Here is a 15,782-nt window from a genome sequence, read left to right on the forward strand (position 1 = left end):
TAAAACTGATCGTGCAGCCCAAACCGTAAGGCCTAGAGACCTGAAACTTGGTCAGATCGTAATATTGCTCGCTACTCAGCTACTCAGAACCAAAGACTCGCCCCAATCGGCCAAAAGGGGGTGCTACAGCGCAAAAAAATAAAATTTCAGACATTTTTGGCCCTAGCTCGTACACCGTTTGTCGTAGACTCAAAAATCATTGCAATCCTTGGGTCAAAACTAACAAAAGTGGAGTCTGACGGATTTGCTCTACGACGTACGTTTTTTCCGCAAAATTGAGTTATGTCCGAAACCTACTTTTGCGAACTAGTCCTAGGTTTTTCGCTCAATCTTGATCAAACCGCAAAGGGGCGCCAAAACGTTCGTAAGTGGCGGGGCCAATTTGACTAAAATGGCTATAACTTTTGAACGGAATGAGATATCTTCACCAAACTCGGTACACGTGTATGAGCTCAAAAACATAAAAAACAACTATAACTGTGCAACCGTTGGTCCGATCGACTTGAAAATTGGTATGCAGTGTCTTTGTCCAAAGTGGCACAAGTGTCTATGAGGACATTTCGCATATCTAAAAAAACATGGCTGCCATTGGCCAAACAAGTTTAAGCACCTATTTGACAAGGTTAACGGAGGTAGATCGGAACGAAACTCGGTGGGCTTGTTCGACTCATGGCCCCAAAGGACTGTAAGAATTTTGAAAAAAATCGGCCACTAAGACATTTTTGGCCCTAGCTCGTACACCGTTTGTCGTAGACTCAAAAATCATTGCAATCCTTGGGTCAAAACTAACAAAAGTGGAGTCTGACGGATTTGCTCTACGACGTACGTTTTTTCCGCAAAATTGAGTTATGTCCGAAACCTACTTTTGCGAACTAGTCCTAGGTGTTTTGCCCGATTGGAACCAAACCACTGCAGAAATATTATCTGGACAGTGAATATCAATAATTATCAAAAAAAGTTGAAATTTAAATTTTCGTGCGCAACAGCGCGCAAAGACGTTCTATGCTAATGTTAGCTAATTGCTAATTGTAGCTATAACTCTTGAACGGAATGAGATATCTTCACCAAACTCGGTACACGTGTATGAGCTCAAAAACATAAAAAACAACTATAACTGTGCAACCGTTGGTCCGATCGACTTGAAAATTGGTATGCAGTGTCTTTGTCCAAAGTGGCACAAGTGTCTATGAGGACATTTCGCATATCTAAAAAAACATGGCTGCCATTGGCCAAACAAGTTTAAGCACCTATTTGACAAGGTTAACGGAGGTAGATCGGAACGAAACTCGGTGGGCTTGTTCGACTCATGGCCCCAAAGGACTGTAAGAATTTTGAAAAAAATCGGCCACTAGTTGGCACTAACGAGTTTTATGCCTCTGTAATCATGTGGTGTTTCACACATCCACACAATATGCATATCATTTGATAGAACTCCTCATATTGAGCAACCTTGCCTCAAGAACCATTGCTGTGAATCAAATCGTTTATTAATATGATAAAAACCTACTTTTGCAAACTAGTCCAAGGTTTTTCGCTCAATCTCGATCAAACCACTGCAGTAATATTCTCTGGACTCTCTAGATAAATAATTATGAAAAAATGTTGAATTTTGTACTTTGGTTAGCTATAACAGGTTCATTTAGAAAAAGGGTGTGGTCAAATATACCCAAAGCCTATAAAACCTAAATGAAAACTTAAAAGGTTACGAAACTTGGTGAAAACATGTGTCAGATGACTCTTAACAAGCATACAAAGTTTCATGGAGATCAGACCATAGGTGGCGCTATAACAGTTAAAAAGGCTTCAAAAACAATATTTCTATGGTAAATGGCCACAAATTGCTAAAAAACAATGCGCATATATTCACACAAACACTATATCTTAATATCATATGATATATCTCCTCATTCTGAACAACTTTGCCTCTTGGACCACTGCTGTCAATCCAACTGTTCTTTAAATATTTGATATTATAACAAAAAAAAGAAAAAAACTACTTTTGTGAACTAGTCCTAGGTTTTTAACTCAAAATGAATAAAACCACTGCAGTACAATTCTCCGGACTCTTTAGATCAACAATTATCAAAGACATGTTGAACATTGGCATTTGGAGAGTTATAACGGTCATTTAAAAATCTGGTCTTTATATAGTGTACCTAAGTGCCTATAAATCTTAATCGAAAACTCCAAACATCACAAAACTATGTAAACTCATGCATTATATGATTCTAAACAATCATGCAAAATTGTATGGAGATTGGACAGAAACTGACACTGTAATAGCTATGAAGGTTAAAAACAGTACATGTCTATGCTGCATTACCTGAAAGTGCAAATACAACCACTAGATGGCAGCAAATTATCACTCATTGGGTCATTCTATCACTTATATAGTTCTTTTTAGTTCTTTTCTCAGGTTTTATTAGGTACTGACATTCAGATAGTTTAAAATCATCATTATTACATTTGAAATCACATTTAGTCAAAGCTTACCACTTTATTTATACAGACATATCAGTTTTGACAATTATGCCACATTATGATTAAATTTAAACCTGAAAAATATTATAAACAGGACACTTCCAGTAAGCATTTTATTACCTGTAAGTTATTTCAAATATCTATATCTACAACATAATCTGTGTCTCTGTGTGTGAGCATGCTTAGTATCTATTAAGTAATAAAGTGTGTGTTAAGTAATATAGTTCAACCTTTTCATTACTCTGTGTGTTTGGCATCATATTCTCCATCATGGAACTGTTCTGGTGTCAGCCATACATTTCCCGTTGGTTGAGACCCCTGACAGCATAGAAGCCGTGCTTGCAGCTATATTTGATATTAGATTTTTTTTGGCTGCTGTAATTGAGTTATAACAGCCAGACAAACCAGAGGAAAGCTGATCATGTGTAATGATATATATATTTAGATTGCCAGGCACTCTTTTTCAATGGTGCTGTACATCGTCTCTCTCTTAGAGAGCTTCCGACTGATGTACAGCACCGGCCGCTCCTCACCCTCTATCTCCTGGGCCAGGACAGCTCCCAGCCCCCTGTCCGATGCGTCTGTCTGCAGCAAGAAGGGGAGAGAAAAATCAGGAGAGTGCAAAAGTGTAATGAGGGTGAGGCGGAAGCCGAGGAAGAATCCATATGCGGATGTTTATTGAAGCAGTCCAACAAAACCAAACTCAGGGTCAGTAAAAACAGGCAATGAGGTCAAAAACACAGTACCAAGTGGAAGCCCAGATACCTGACCTCCACACGCCCAACCACACATGCTCCATATGCCACTGCCAGTCGTTACTATAAACAATAATATCATCTAGATATGTAGCGGCATATGCCGCATGCGGCCGAAGAATTTTATCCATGAGGCGCTGAAATGTGGCCGGCGCCCCGAACAACCCGAACGGAAGTGTAATGAATTGGTGCAATCCAAACGGCGTTGTGAAGGCTGTTTTTTCTTTGGATAGAGGTGACAAGGGGATCTGCCAATATCCTTTAGTTAAATCCAGTGTCGAATAGAAACGAGCTGCACCCAGCCGATCAAGCAATTCGTCAACCCGCGGCATTGGATATGTGTCGAATTTCGACACAGCTTTCACCTTGCGATAATCCACACAGAATCGTACCGAGCCGTCCATTTTTGGTACTAAAACTATCGGGCTCGCCCAATCGCTGTGGGATTCCTCGATTACTCCCATCTCTAGCATCGCCTCTAATTCCGTCTGAACCACCTTTTATTTGTGTTGAGGTAAATGATATGGCCGGCTGCGAACCACCACTCCTGGCTCGGTTTCTATGTGGTGCTGTATGAGCTCTGTTCGACCAGGCAGGGGCGAGAACACATCTGCAAATGCGGCCTGTAGCTTGGCTACATCAGCGAGCTGTGAGGCCGAGAGGTGGTCTCCCCCAGGGGCCAGAGCTAGAGATTGCAGTTTGGTATTTACTTCTGACCCGAGATCCTCCTCCCCACTCACTGCCGTCGCTAGCATCACTGACTCCGCCTCACTCCATTTTTTAAGGAGGTTGAGGTGATAAATCTGATGTGCCCCGCCCCTATCCGTACGAATGACCTCATAATCAAGATCCCCAATTCGCCGTGTGACCTCAAAGGGTCCTTGCCACTTGGCGAGTAATTTAGAGCTAGATGTAGGAAGCAATACAAGCACTTTTTCTCCCGGTGCAAATTTACGTAGCCTGGTTCCCCTGTTGTACAGCCGACTCTGCCTGTCCTGGGCCTGTAACAAATTCTCCATTGACAGCCACCCCAAGGTGTGGAGTTTTGTTCTCAGGTCCAGCAAGAACTGAATTTCATTTCGGCTTTCTGAAGGTCCCTCCTCCCAAGTTTCTCTCAGGACGTCCAGCACCCGCGGGGCTGATGCCCATAGAGAAGCTCAAAGGGGGAAAACCCCGTGGAGGCTTGCGGGACCTCCTGCACAGCGAACAAGAGGGGTTCCAGCCACCTGTCCCAATTTTTGGCATCTTCGTGAAAGAACTTCCGAATCATGGTTTTTAACGTGCGATTAAATAGTTCCACCAGACCGTCTGTTTGTGGGTGGTAGACGCTGGTGCGAATCGACTTAATGCACAACAATTCGTACAGTTCGCGTAACGTACGTGACATGAACGCCATGCCTTGATAAGTGAGAATCTCTTTCGGGATTCCCACTCGGGAGATCAACCGAAACAGTGCGTCCGCTACACTTTTCGCTGAAATGTTGCGAAGCGCTACTGCTTCAGGGTATCGTGTTGCATAGTCCACTAGGAATAATGCAAAGCGATACCCGCGTGCCAATCGTTCTAATGGCCCGATGTGGTCCATACCAATTCTTTCGAAGGGGGCCTGCATTAGAGGAAGAGGGCGCAAAGGCGCTTTTGGGGAGGCCGGTGGACTTACCAGCTGACATTCACGACAAGCCGCGCACCACCTGCGCACATTCTCATGAATGCCCGGCCAAAAGAATCGGGCCATGAGACGATTTAGTGTCGCTGCCTGCCCTAAATGTCCCGCCATTGGATTACAATGAGCCGCCTGGAAAAGCATTTCCCGACGGCTTTTAGGTACTAACAATTGGGTTGTATCCTGCTTTGTCTGAGTGTCTTGTGTCACTCGGTACAACCGATCCTTTAAAATGGCAGAATTACAACCTGAATCCACCAAAGCGAGGTAAGTACCCCCCTAATACTCACAGGTATTTGGTACAGGCCAGCCTGATCGGGGGCAGCCTGTGGGTCGTCCGGGACCCGGATCAGTGCCCCCACCTCCATCACTGGGCACCGGTCAATGAAATGCCCTGGGTCCCCGCAACGCCAACAGGCCGGCCCAGACCTTCCCACTGCTCTGTTGGCAGGAAGTGGGTCAAGGGACTGACGTGGAGAGAGCAGAGAAAAAGGAACCACTGCGGATCCCGCACTGACTAGCCCCGGCCCCCTGGGCGGCGCTCTCGGGCCAGCGGCAGGCTTCCTGAGGTGGCCCAGCCCGCCCCCGGGGTGGGACTCGAGGAGGGATTCCCGGACGGGACATAGGAAAGGGAACAGGACGGGGGGGAGAAGAAATATTAGGGGAAGAGAGAGAAAGAGAAACAGCTGGCAGGGATTCGCCAACTCCTGAGCACGCCACCATCTGGTCGTCCGCCAACTGGATGGCCAGGTCTAGCGACGTCAGGCGGTGGCACTGGACCCACTCTGCCGTCTTCCTCGGGAGACAGCCGATAAACTGCTCCAGTACCACACGGTCGAGGATCTGCTCGACGTCGCCTCCCCCAGCCAGCAGCCATTTGCGGCAGGCGTCCTGGAGCTGTTGAGCCAACACAAAGGGCCGGCCACTCTCGCCCAGATCCAGCGACCGAAACTGCTGGCGATGTTGTTCTGGGCTCAGGCCAACCCGCTGCAGGATGGCTCGCTTCAGATCGGTGAAGACCAGGAGGTTTTGAATGGGCAGTTGTTGGGCCGCCACCTGCGCCTCCCCTGAGAGCAGTGGTATGAGACGCACTGGCCAGTGCTCTCAGGGCCAGCCACATGACTCGGCCGATTTCTCGAATAGATCGATGAAAGCCTATGGATCGTCCTGTGGCCCCATTTTATTCAGGGGCAGATGAGAGGGGCCGACGGCGGTTCTCGATGACGGCCCTCCTGCCCGGCCCTCCTGGTGCATCCAGCTCCGGAACAGCTCACGGTCCTCCTGTTGCGCCTGCACCAGAGCGCGGAAACGACGTTCCTGGTCATCTCGCATCTCCAGCAACGCCTGATGCTGCTCTTGGTGGAGGCCCGCGAGCGATTGGATCACTTCCGCAAACGGCGAACTTGGCGGTGACTGCATGACAGCGGCGGCCTGCTTCTCCCTTCCCGGGTTTCGGCACCAGTGCAAAGTTCGAGGAAAGGAAGGAAGAAGTCGAAGTCGGCGTGACTGAGGCTCTTGGTAATTTATTTAACTGGTTCACAATTCCAAACAAACATGCGCTTCAGGCGCTTCAAATAAACAGAACTACACAGCACTTAGTTGATTCTCTGCCTCACAGGCAACAGTCTTTTCCCCACGAGTCCTCAGTCTGTCTCTTTCTCTCCCTCTCTGGGTTTCTCCGTGGCCTTTTACGGTCTCTCCAGGCCAATCACTGAAATGTCATTTTGCACTTGACCTACTTACTCACCGCTCGTCTCCAGCTTCTCTCTTCTGCTGCAGACTCTGCTAAACCACGCCCCCCTCGCCACATACGCCTTCTTTCTTTGCGTGAACATTTGGGCGGTGTTATGCAAATCTTCCCACATCGTGACGTAGACATGTGGGGGCGTGTTAGAATGAGCCGTTTTAGGTAGGCGTGGTTGACTCTTAACTTTTATAAAGAATATCTCGTTGGATTTGAGACTTTAGTCTTTGCAACTTTACAGATCTTCTTTATGCACCATAAAAAATCGCATCATATGACCCCTTTAAGAAAAAAAAAATTATTCATTAACATATTTTTGCACATGAAAATCATAACAATTCCTTTATTTTAAGGGAAAAAAATGTCTGTGCTTGTTTATTTATTTATTATTTTTTTTCTTTCAGTGACACATAATCAGTTAAATAATATATTTTTGTGCATGTGCTTGAATGCATAGTATATAAAATATATATAAAAGTGTTTAAAGGCCAGAAATCCCATGGATGTAACATTTTTTGTTTAATCACAAGACACTTAGTAGGCGATAACCACAGTACCAAAGCAAAAAAACAAAACAATGCTCAGTTTGGAGATCACAAGAAGCAATACATCATAGTCAACAGAAATAAACTTTTATTAAATAATAATAATAATAATGAATTAATTTTAAAAATGAAACAATCAAAAAAAATAATAATAATAATATAGAGGCCTAATAATCTAAAAGAAACTTCTTACTTTGTTAGTTGGAAGATACAGTTAAGGTCCACACCCAAGAACTCCTTACTGCAGACTGCGGCGCAATGGTGTGTTCGTGCGCATGCGACTAAGATGAAACCAGCATTCCGACATTTATCGAGGATGCTGATGCATCAGGAACTTGAGAGAGTGCACCCGGTGTCGTGAGGGATTCCAAGAGCGCTAAGAACAGATTTACGTTCTCGTGGAGTCCGGTCTTGCCATATGGAATGCCAATCCTGCCATAATTAGAAATAAATAATTAAATGTACAAAGAAATGTAAAAAAGCAAATATAAATAAATAAATATATAAATAAATATACAAAGAAAAGTAAAAAAGCAAAAATAAATAATTATTTGTAATTTATTTCCTTATTTATGTATTTTTTTTTATTTCTTTCCACATTTATTTCTTTTTTCTTTTATTTATTTATACATTTATTTATTTCCACTTTAATTTATTTTCACATTTCTGTATTTATTTACATATTTATTTATTTATTTCCACATTTATTTATTTATACATTTATTTATTTTTACATTTATTTATTTTCACATTTATGTATTTCTACATTTCTTTGTCCGTAGGGTAATGAGGAGGGTGTGTTTTACCTCAGGAATAGCAATCGAGCCAAAGTAGGCGAGGGGTAAGCTTTGAGGCCACAGTGACACCTTGTGGTGCCCAAACAAAGTACAAGAAGTGTACGCCTACATGACGCTCCTGTTGATAGTGTGGGATGTATGATTTAGATGGGCAATATGGCCAAAATCTTATATCACAGGTTATTATTTAAATTTCACGTGGGGGTTTGTTTCGGCTGGGAAGCATGCAATCTGTGATCGAGTGCATTTGCTGAAGCTTGCGAAAGCCTGCAATCGCTTTCTTATGCACACTGTTTTTTTAGGTTTCACTTTCAACGCATACAACGCAAGTTTCAAAGATTCGGGATAGAAGGAGGCATCAGTTACTGTAGAAGATTTGTCGCCTCGCGCCACTTCCCGTAATGGGTTCTCTTGGCTGACACGGCTTTAGATACGGATGAATTGGCTGGTTAATCACATGTTTTAGGCTGGAAATATCCAGAATTAGATCAAACAAAAGGTGTCCATGGGAACGGAGCTAGTGAAACACACACGCCATGCATTATAGCCTAAAACATGCTTAATATTCGCGACTGACACCAACTGCAATGCAAATTATGTAATTGGCTGGTGATTTCATTGTTGTCCTTTTTTGTGTGTGGAAAGGATCAACATTGAGCACTTAAAAGTTTGTGGCGTTTAACATAAAGGCCTGCTTTGCACTTGAAACCATTTAATTGACAAACACTTGAAAGATTGTATACCTTTTTATATAATCTTTGTGTGACACGCACCACTGTTCTGGATGACATGCATGTAAAGCGTGTCCAGAGTTGTGTGTTTTTTTTTTTATAAAGGTAAAGATAACCAACTTTAAATGCTGCCAATCATGGGTATGTTTAACTGTTTTATTCTCTTTTGTAAAACAGAATTTGATAAACAGTTGTGTTGTGTTGTTTATTTATTTCTAATTATGGCAGGATTGGCATTCCGTATTGCCAAGCTACGTTGAAAGAACTCGGAAGAACGCGCCGAGAACACAGAACGCATTTTGCCAGAACTGAGATGCGCGATCAACTACCAGTCCCAGCACATTATAGCAAGACAGCAGCACATAATGCACAAAAAATAACACATAACATCACAAACAAATGCCATAACATATGGACAATATGTATAATTTTTCATATATTTCCATATATAATATGAAAATATTGTCCATAAATATCGTAGGCTATATATATATTTACCGCATGCATTTGTGAAAATTACTTATGCATATTTAATGTTACCTATTGCCAATGTTAAAAATATTTTTTATTATGTCAATAATAAATAAATAAATAAATAGTTCCCCAGGTCTTTATCACTTCATTAAAATTAAAATTATGCAAAACAAAATGTCAAATGTTTACTTTCACAATCTCTGGGAAGGTGTGCTCTTATAGTGCTTATTAATAAATGAACAAAATAGAAACCTTCTCAAGTATAAGCTCCAAAACAGATCAAATGTTAGAGTTTTTTTTTTTCTGGCAGACTTCAATTAATTTCATACAATATGTTAGAATACAGTTGAATAAATATTACATAGTAAAGAAAAAGCAATATTTTTTTCTTCTCTCGCTCCATAAACAGCATCAAAATGCTGATGCAGATGTTTTTTGCTATGCTGGTGTTTTTATTATTATTATTTTGTCTCACAACAAATGTGCTTCATAAACACACAAATGCCCACAAGACAAGAGCCCGACTAAATCAAACACGAACTGTCAAAATGGTGACATTAAACAAAACATTACTTTTAATAAAACCTCAACATCTAAACCTCAGTTAATTCTCAATAAGAACTTCAGTAGACGTCTGACAGAAATAAAATCAAACTAGTTAGTAATAAGTGAAGCTGGTAATGCTGTTTGTGGAGCTGTTTAATCAGATCTTGAGATATTTAATGTCTTATTTCAGTTGATTTAATGTAAGGCTGTGGCTGAAGTCAGTTGTAGTTGTTTTGTTTCTCTTTCCTTCAGTGATTCTGCTTGTTAACAGCAGGTGTTCATCACTAATGCTCAATCTTCATTTAATTACACTCAAAATAAATAAATGAATGAATGAATGAATGAATGAATAAATAAATAAACTTTGGCTGAACATAATTCAAACATGGACAGTGGTTCAGTTATAGTTATAGTTTATATATTTATTTGCTTGCTTGAAAGCAATATATAAATCACACACAGTTCTTCTCTTCTTATTATGCAATTCAACAGATAAATCTGGATTGTAGATTCGACATTATTAGTCCACCATGGTTTTTGGGTGTTTCGAATTTTTTTTTTTTTTAATATATATATAATTTTTTGTTGGTTTGGTTTGGTTTGTTGTTTTTTTGGTACTCAAATTTCAGACTCATCACCTATGAAAGTTTACTTGACCTCCAGTACAGTAGGTGGCGATAATGCTCCTAAGGAGTTATTCGCCATAAAATAAGCAGAAGAAGAAGAAGAAGACATTATTAGCGGTGGTTGAATCTGCGGGACGCTGTTATCCTCCGGCCAGCAGGCGGCTGTAGTGAGTCGTCAGTAGCGGACCTCGCGCAGAAGAAATCGGCTGTTTGTTTGGAAACCACAGTAAACCTGCAGAGCAGCTGTTGTACTTCTTCAGCAGCTATTATATCATTCGCATTCCTAGACAAGACAGCGGCTTTGTAGCGCTAGACCTGTAAACGTCTCAGATTTGCCGTTGGCCGTCAGGTAAAGTTAGCTGATCATGAACGTGGCGAAAAGTGGTTACCGCGTTTTCTCTGCCAACTCCACGCCGGCGTGCACTGAACTCTCCAAGAAGATTACCGAGTAAGTCTCCTGTGACCAGCTGCCCAATATTTCACAAAGACCTTGATTTCAGACGCTGATCTTGATGTTGTGTGAATGTGCAGTGATGCTATTGGGCTATGCAGCTCTGCTTCAAAGTGACTTTCATGATAGGAACTGTTTCGCATACCTGTGTTGATTGTCTGCTTGTGTTTGCACAGGCGTCTTGGAGTTGAGCTGGGGAAGTCTGTTGTTTACCAGGAGTCAAACAGAGGTGACCAATACGCTTTATTTACACAGATACTCTGTTGTTGGCAGTGTGACCCTTGACACCCTGTCGCATTTTGACATGGACCTAAATAGATGTCTCATTACAGCAATTTGATTTACTGATTTGTAATTTTCAAAGGTCTCAAAGTCAGCACAGTTCGTAACAATAATGTCCAATGCCTCACACAAAACTCAAGGGGTCTCATTCACTAATAATTGCATTTTTTGTATTTGTACACACAAAAATGTTCCCCATAGCTCACCATAGCTTTCTCTTTGGAGTGTTACAAGCTCTTGGTGCATAAAGAAGATCTGTAAAGTTGCAAAGACTAAAGTCTCAAACCAAAAGAGATATTCTTTATTAAAGTTAAGAGTCAACCACGCCTACCTAAAACGCCTCATTTAAACACGCCCCCACATGTTCTAATGTTAATGAATTTCGAGGATTGGAAATGAGCGGCCGTGTGCCCAAACCATCTCCATATAAGGCTTTCGACACAGCCTTTACTTTACAGCCTTTCGTGACTCTCAGTGAACATATGACGCTGAGAGACCTGCAGCAGGATCTTCAAATAATGCCAAGTGTGCCGTCCTCAGAACCAGTTCAAACAGCAAACACCTTTAATACAGACCCAGGGTTCAGATCTCTGATTGGCCGGCTGCACAAACACGTATCTGTGGTTTTATACAAGCTGTAGCACTTCTTTTCTTACTCTTTCACTGTATATGATGAAATGTATTTTAGATGAATATCTGTGTATACAAATTATCTAGACAATTTCATCTTAACATGATTATATGGCCATCCAGATTGATTTTTTATTTTTTTTAATTAAGAATTTGTTCTTGATTTGTTCTTGAAAACATCATATTTTCATACAGATACGCAGTTTTTTTTAACAAATGCGTGATTCAGCTGCTTAGTGAATGAGACCTACTGATTGCGTTCATGAGGCTGTAAATAAATAGATAAATAAATGTACGGTATGTGATCAAGGGACATAACGTAGTAAATCTGAAAGGTGCCATAGAATGCATTGATACAATATTTTAAATTGTTCTCTGATCTCTACATAGAAGGTATGTGGCTTAGTTAAGGGCAAAAAATCTCCAGAAACGGTTTTACATGTCCATTTACAACCCTAGGATTTGCCCCTAGAATTAAATGGTCGGTTTTTACCTTATTTGGAAGGGTCATGAATAATAAAGTTGAGCTCTGCTCTGATTGGCTGTTTCACAGTGCGGCTCATTTCAGTAGCTCACACAGCAACTTACCACACATTTTACAAGATCAGATGCTTGTCATTGGTGCTCAGGATCTGTAAATCATTCGCCACCATCCTCAGTCATCTCTCCTTACTCTGTTTATGTGGTAAGTAAAATCTTATGTACTATAATGTAACAGGCTACGCTAGCAAGCAGCTAACCATGCCCCTTTAGTGGCCCGCACATCACATCCCCTGCACAGCCTGGAGCATTAACATTTATTTCCATGATCTGCCATTTTTGCTATTATCCTCGCTTGTTTCTTCACAATACCTGCAGAACTTCTAACGGTTCGGCTGTGTAGGTTCGGCTGGCGGCTGGCATAGAACATGGGTGGGTGTAAATATGCAAATGTTGGGGGCGTAACTATTAGTGATCCCGACTGTAACGTCACAGTCGGTGTTATGTTCTGATTCGCCTACTTTTCAGTGGTCTTTTGCATGCACAAGGTTTACATAAGGAGGAGGAAACAATGGTGTTTGAGGCTCACGGTATGTCATTTCCATGTACAGAACTGTTATTATTCAACTATGCCAAGGTGAATACAGTTTTCCACTCTATGGCACCTTGAAGATATTTTAATAATGGGAATGTGTGTTTTTTTAATGCATTACAATGTATGTGCTTAAATGTAGTTATGGTCGTAATGGTTAATAATGGAATGGAATTGTTATTATTTTTATTAAGAAGAAGAAAGAATCTTCTTGAAATGATGGTCTTAAAAATAGCTTCATTTCATTATTCAAAATATAGTTTCATATTTTTATTTTGGGGTAAAATATTGCAATTTCTTCATGAAGTTCGCCCAAACAGGTTAGGAGTCAACTAAATAATTGATCTGCCACTGCTATTTTGATGTTTTTGCTTTTATCTGACAGAAACGAGGGTTGAGATCAAAGAGTCTGTGAGAGCCCAAACGATCTTCATCATCCAAACCATTCCCAGGTCAGAGTGCCAGTGAGAGGCAGTGTATTGAATCCAGTTCAGAATAGGAGATCTGCATGCTTATTAAGCTGAAGTGTAATTTCAGACTGTTTAAACATATTTGTGCCTGTGAATTTTAGCTGTGTGATCGTAACCCACAAATTGCGTGTGCTGTCATCTATGTATCTATAGAGTTGCTTAGAGCTTTATATGCCATATATTCACCATATACTTGCCGTGATTTTTATGGTAATGTAAAATCATGAGTAGTGCATTATTGTACATTGTGATATTTTTAATGTGCTCTTAAAAAAAATAAAGTTTGCACACCCTAATGTCATTTTGACCACTTTTTTTTCCATGGAACACAAAAGGTGCAAAGTGAAGTCTTACCTTCTTGCTAAATTGCATGTCTCGGAATGCAGTTCTCAGCAGGCCCAGAAGCGCTTTAGAACAATTAGCTAAAGTCCATTTGTCTGTGTCTGTCAGAGATGTCAACACTGCTATCATGGAGCTGCTGATCATGGCCTATGCACTGAAGACCTCCTGTGCCAAGAACATCATCGGCGTGATCCCGTACTTCCCCTACAGTAAACAGTGTAAGATGAGGAAGAGAGGATCTATAGTGTGCAAACTGCTCGCTTCCATGTTAGCTAAAGCAGGTAATGGCTTATGATTGCTGTCGTGTTCCTACTTCTGTTTTCACAGTAATAGTCAAAAAGTCTTGAAAACAATTTTCAATGATAACTAGGTCTGACTCATTTAATCACCATGGATCTGCACCAGAAAGAGATCCAGGGCTTCTTTACATTCCCTGTGGACAACCTGCGGGCTTCTCCATTCCTGCTGCAGTACATTCAGGAGGAGGTAGGCAGCAGTTACAGCCATTAACTTGTGGACAACCTGCGGGCTTCTCCATTCCTGCTGCAGTACATTCAGGAGGAGGTAGGCAGCATTTACAGCCATTAACTTACACATATATATATAAAGGGAAAACAAAACTATTAATATCATTTTCTGTTCTTCTCATTTCTATTTTGCCTAGATTCCTGATTATAGAAACGCTATAATTGTTGCCAAGTCCCCATCTGCTGCAAAAAGGTAACGGCTCCTGGAGATGTGCTGTAATTTTCATAGGTAAAAGCAGGCCTATAAGGAATTTGCAGACTTTTGTAATTTTGTTTATTTTATTTTTCTGATTTCAAGGGAAAATCTGGATGTGGAACATAGTGAAATGTGTTAAAGGGGTCATATGATGCGATTTAAAATTTTTCCTTTCTCTTTGGAGTGTTACAAGCTCTTGGTGCATAAAGAAGATCTGTAAAGTTGCAAAGACTAAAGTCTCAAATCCAAAGAGATATTCTTTATAAAAGTTAAGAGTCAACCACGCCTTCCTAAAATGCCTCGTTTAAACACACCCCCACATGTCTACGTCACGATGTGGGAAGATTTGCATAACGCCACCCAAATGTTGTTGACTGCATTTTAGTTACACTGAAATTTTAGGTCCGCTGTAAAATCAGCTTGCAGCACCCAAACAAACATTTTTGCGCATGTGAAGGATTTTACACGGATATTAGAACATGACTGACGTATAAAGCCATGTTTAGGCTACATAATGAATAATAGTTATGCAAACAAATGTTACAAATATGGCAAAAATGGAAACATTTGGATTCTTGTGGTATGAGACAGGCTCGTGAGCCCAATGCCGTTTCAGTTTTGCTTGACATTTGTATGCTGTTTATAATGAATGCCACTGTAGCCTAATTTGTGTTATATTTTATAGTTTAAAATATAGTTTTATAACTACTTATTTTTCATTCTTGTTCTGTTCTGAATACCGTTAAATTTAAAATATTTGTTGTAGAGTGTGGGGAACCAAATAGGCTGTTTATATTTACTAGTATTTTTATATACATATAAATTACATGTATTAATGTAGCCTAATTGTTTGCAATTACAAGGTTAACGTGTGTTTTTGGAGTAAGATTAATTTCTCTTTCACAAGATTACTTCCTCTTTTTGGCCGGGTTACGTTTCTCCGTGTCGTAAACTCTAGGGGCCAGGCTTCTAAACCAGGGTGCTTTTAGGGGCGTGATATTCAAATGACGATTGTTTTCATGCCGCCACATTTATCAACGTGCGATAATTCGTACGATGAGATTGGCGGCATACGAATGTTTCATGAATCACACGTGAACTCTGTCGTAAGTTGATTTGTGCGCACAGATCTGCGCTCGTTTCTACGTTAGATTGATAAATGAGGCCCAATTTTAATTATTCTGGCTGCTGTGAGAAAAGGCTATAAACGATCCGCCACCTGCAGGATCCTCACATGCGATAGCCTAGTAGCCGGGACAACCGAGAGAAATTTACAGACGTGACGTAATGATGCGGCAGCATGCTCGAATTTCCCGCGAAAACCACCTGTTCCACCTGTTCTAGAAAACATTATTATAAGCTAACCGTTGTGAATTGGGCTAAAGTAAGGCGAGAGTTTTGAACACTGGCTGGTTATGTACTTGCTCAAATATTGATTTCGGATCATTTT

General features: G+C 41.0%; 1 protein-coding gene, 1 long non-coding RNA gene and 1 pseudogene across 4 annotated transcripts in view; 1 reads left to right on the forward strand and 2 right to left on the reverse strand.

The window, feature by feature from the left end:
- The window catches only part of LOC107731675 (verrucotoxin subunit beta-like), a 28,017-nt pseudogene extending 21,699 nt beyond the window's left edge, over window positions 1–6,318 (reverse strand).
- Window positions 6,319–8,646: 2,328 nt separating this feature from the next.
- Window positions 8,647–15,782, reverse strand: part of LOC107731683 (uncharacterized) — a 26,955-nt gene continuing 19,819 nt past the window's right edge. The window contains exons 3-4 of the long non-coding RNA XR_001638796.1: window positions 14,523–14,525; window positions 8,647–8,711 (exon numbers count right to left, since the gene is read on the reverse strand). This is a non-coding gene — a long non-coding RNA (uncharacterized LOC107731683). The remainder of the gene's footprint in view (window positions 8,712–14,522; window positions 14,526–15,782) is intronic.
- Window positions 10,518–15,782, forward strand: part of prpsap1 (phosphoribosyl pyrophosphate synthetase-associated protein 1) — a 27,003-nt gene continuing 21,738 nt past the window's right edge. For all 3 annotated transcript variants that reach the window (XM_016542828.1, XM_016542829.1, XM_016542830.1), the window contains exons 1-6: window positions 10,518–10,810; window positions 10,990–11,042; window positions 13,183–13,249; window positions 13,718–13,890; window positions 13,980–14,095; window positions 14,274–14,329. In XM_016542828.1, coding sequence (XP_016398314.1) covers window positions 10,728–10,810; window positions 10,990–11,042; window positions 13,183–13,249; window positions 13,718–13,890; window positions 13,980–14,095; window positions 14,274–14,329 — 548 coding nt within the window. In that variant the 5' untranslated portion in view covers window positions 10,518–10,727. The remainder of the gene's footprint in view (window positions 10,811–10,989; window positions 11,043–13,182; window positions 13,250–13,717; window positions 13,891–13,979; window positions 14,096–14,273; window positions 14,330–15,782) is intronic.

Source organism: Sinocyclocheilus rhinocerous, unplaced genomic scaffold (genome assembly GCF_001515625.1).
Source record: "Sinocyclocheilus rhinocerous isolate Xijiao unplaced genomic scaffold, SAMN03320098_v1.1 scaffold1902, whole genome shotgun sequence".
Taxonomy (NCBI): domain Eukaryota; kingdom Metazoa; phylum Chordata; class Actinopteri; order Cypriniformes; family Cyprinidae; genus Sinocyclocheilus; species Sinocyclocheilus rhinocerous.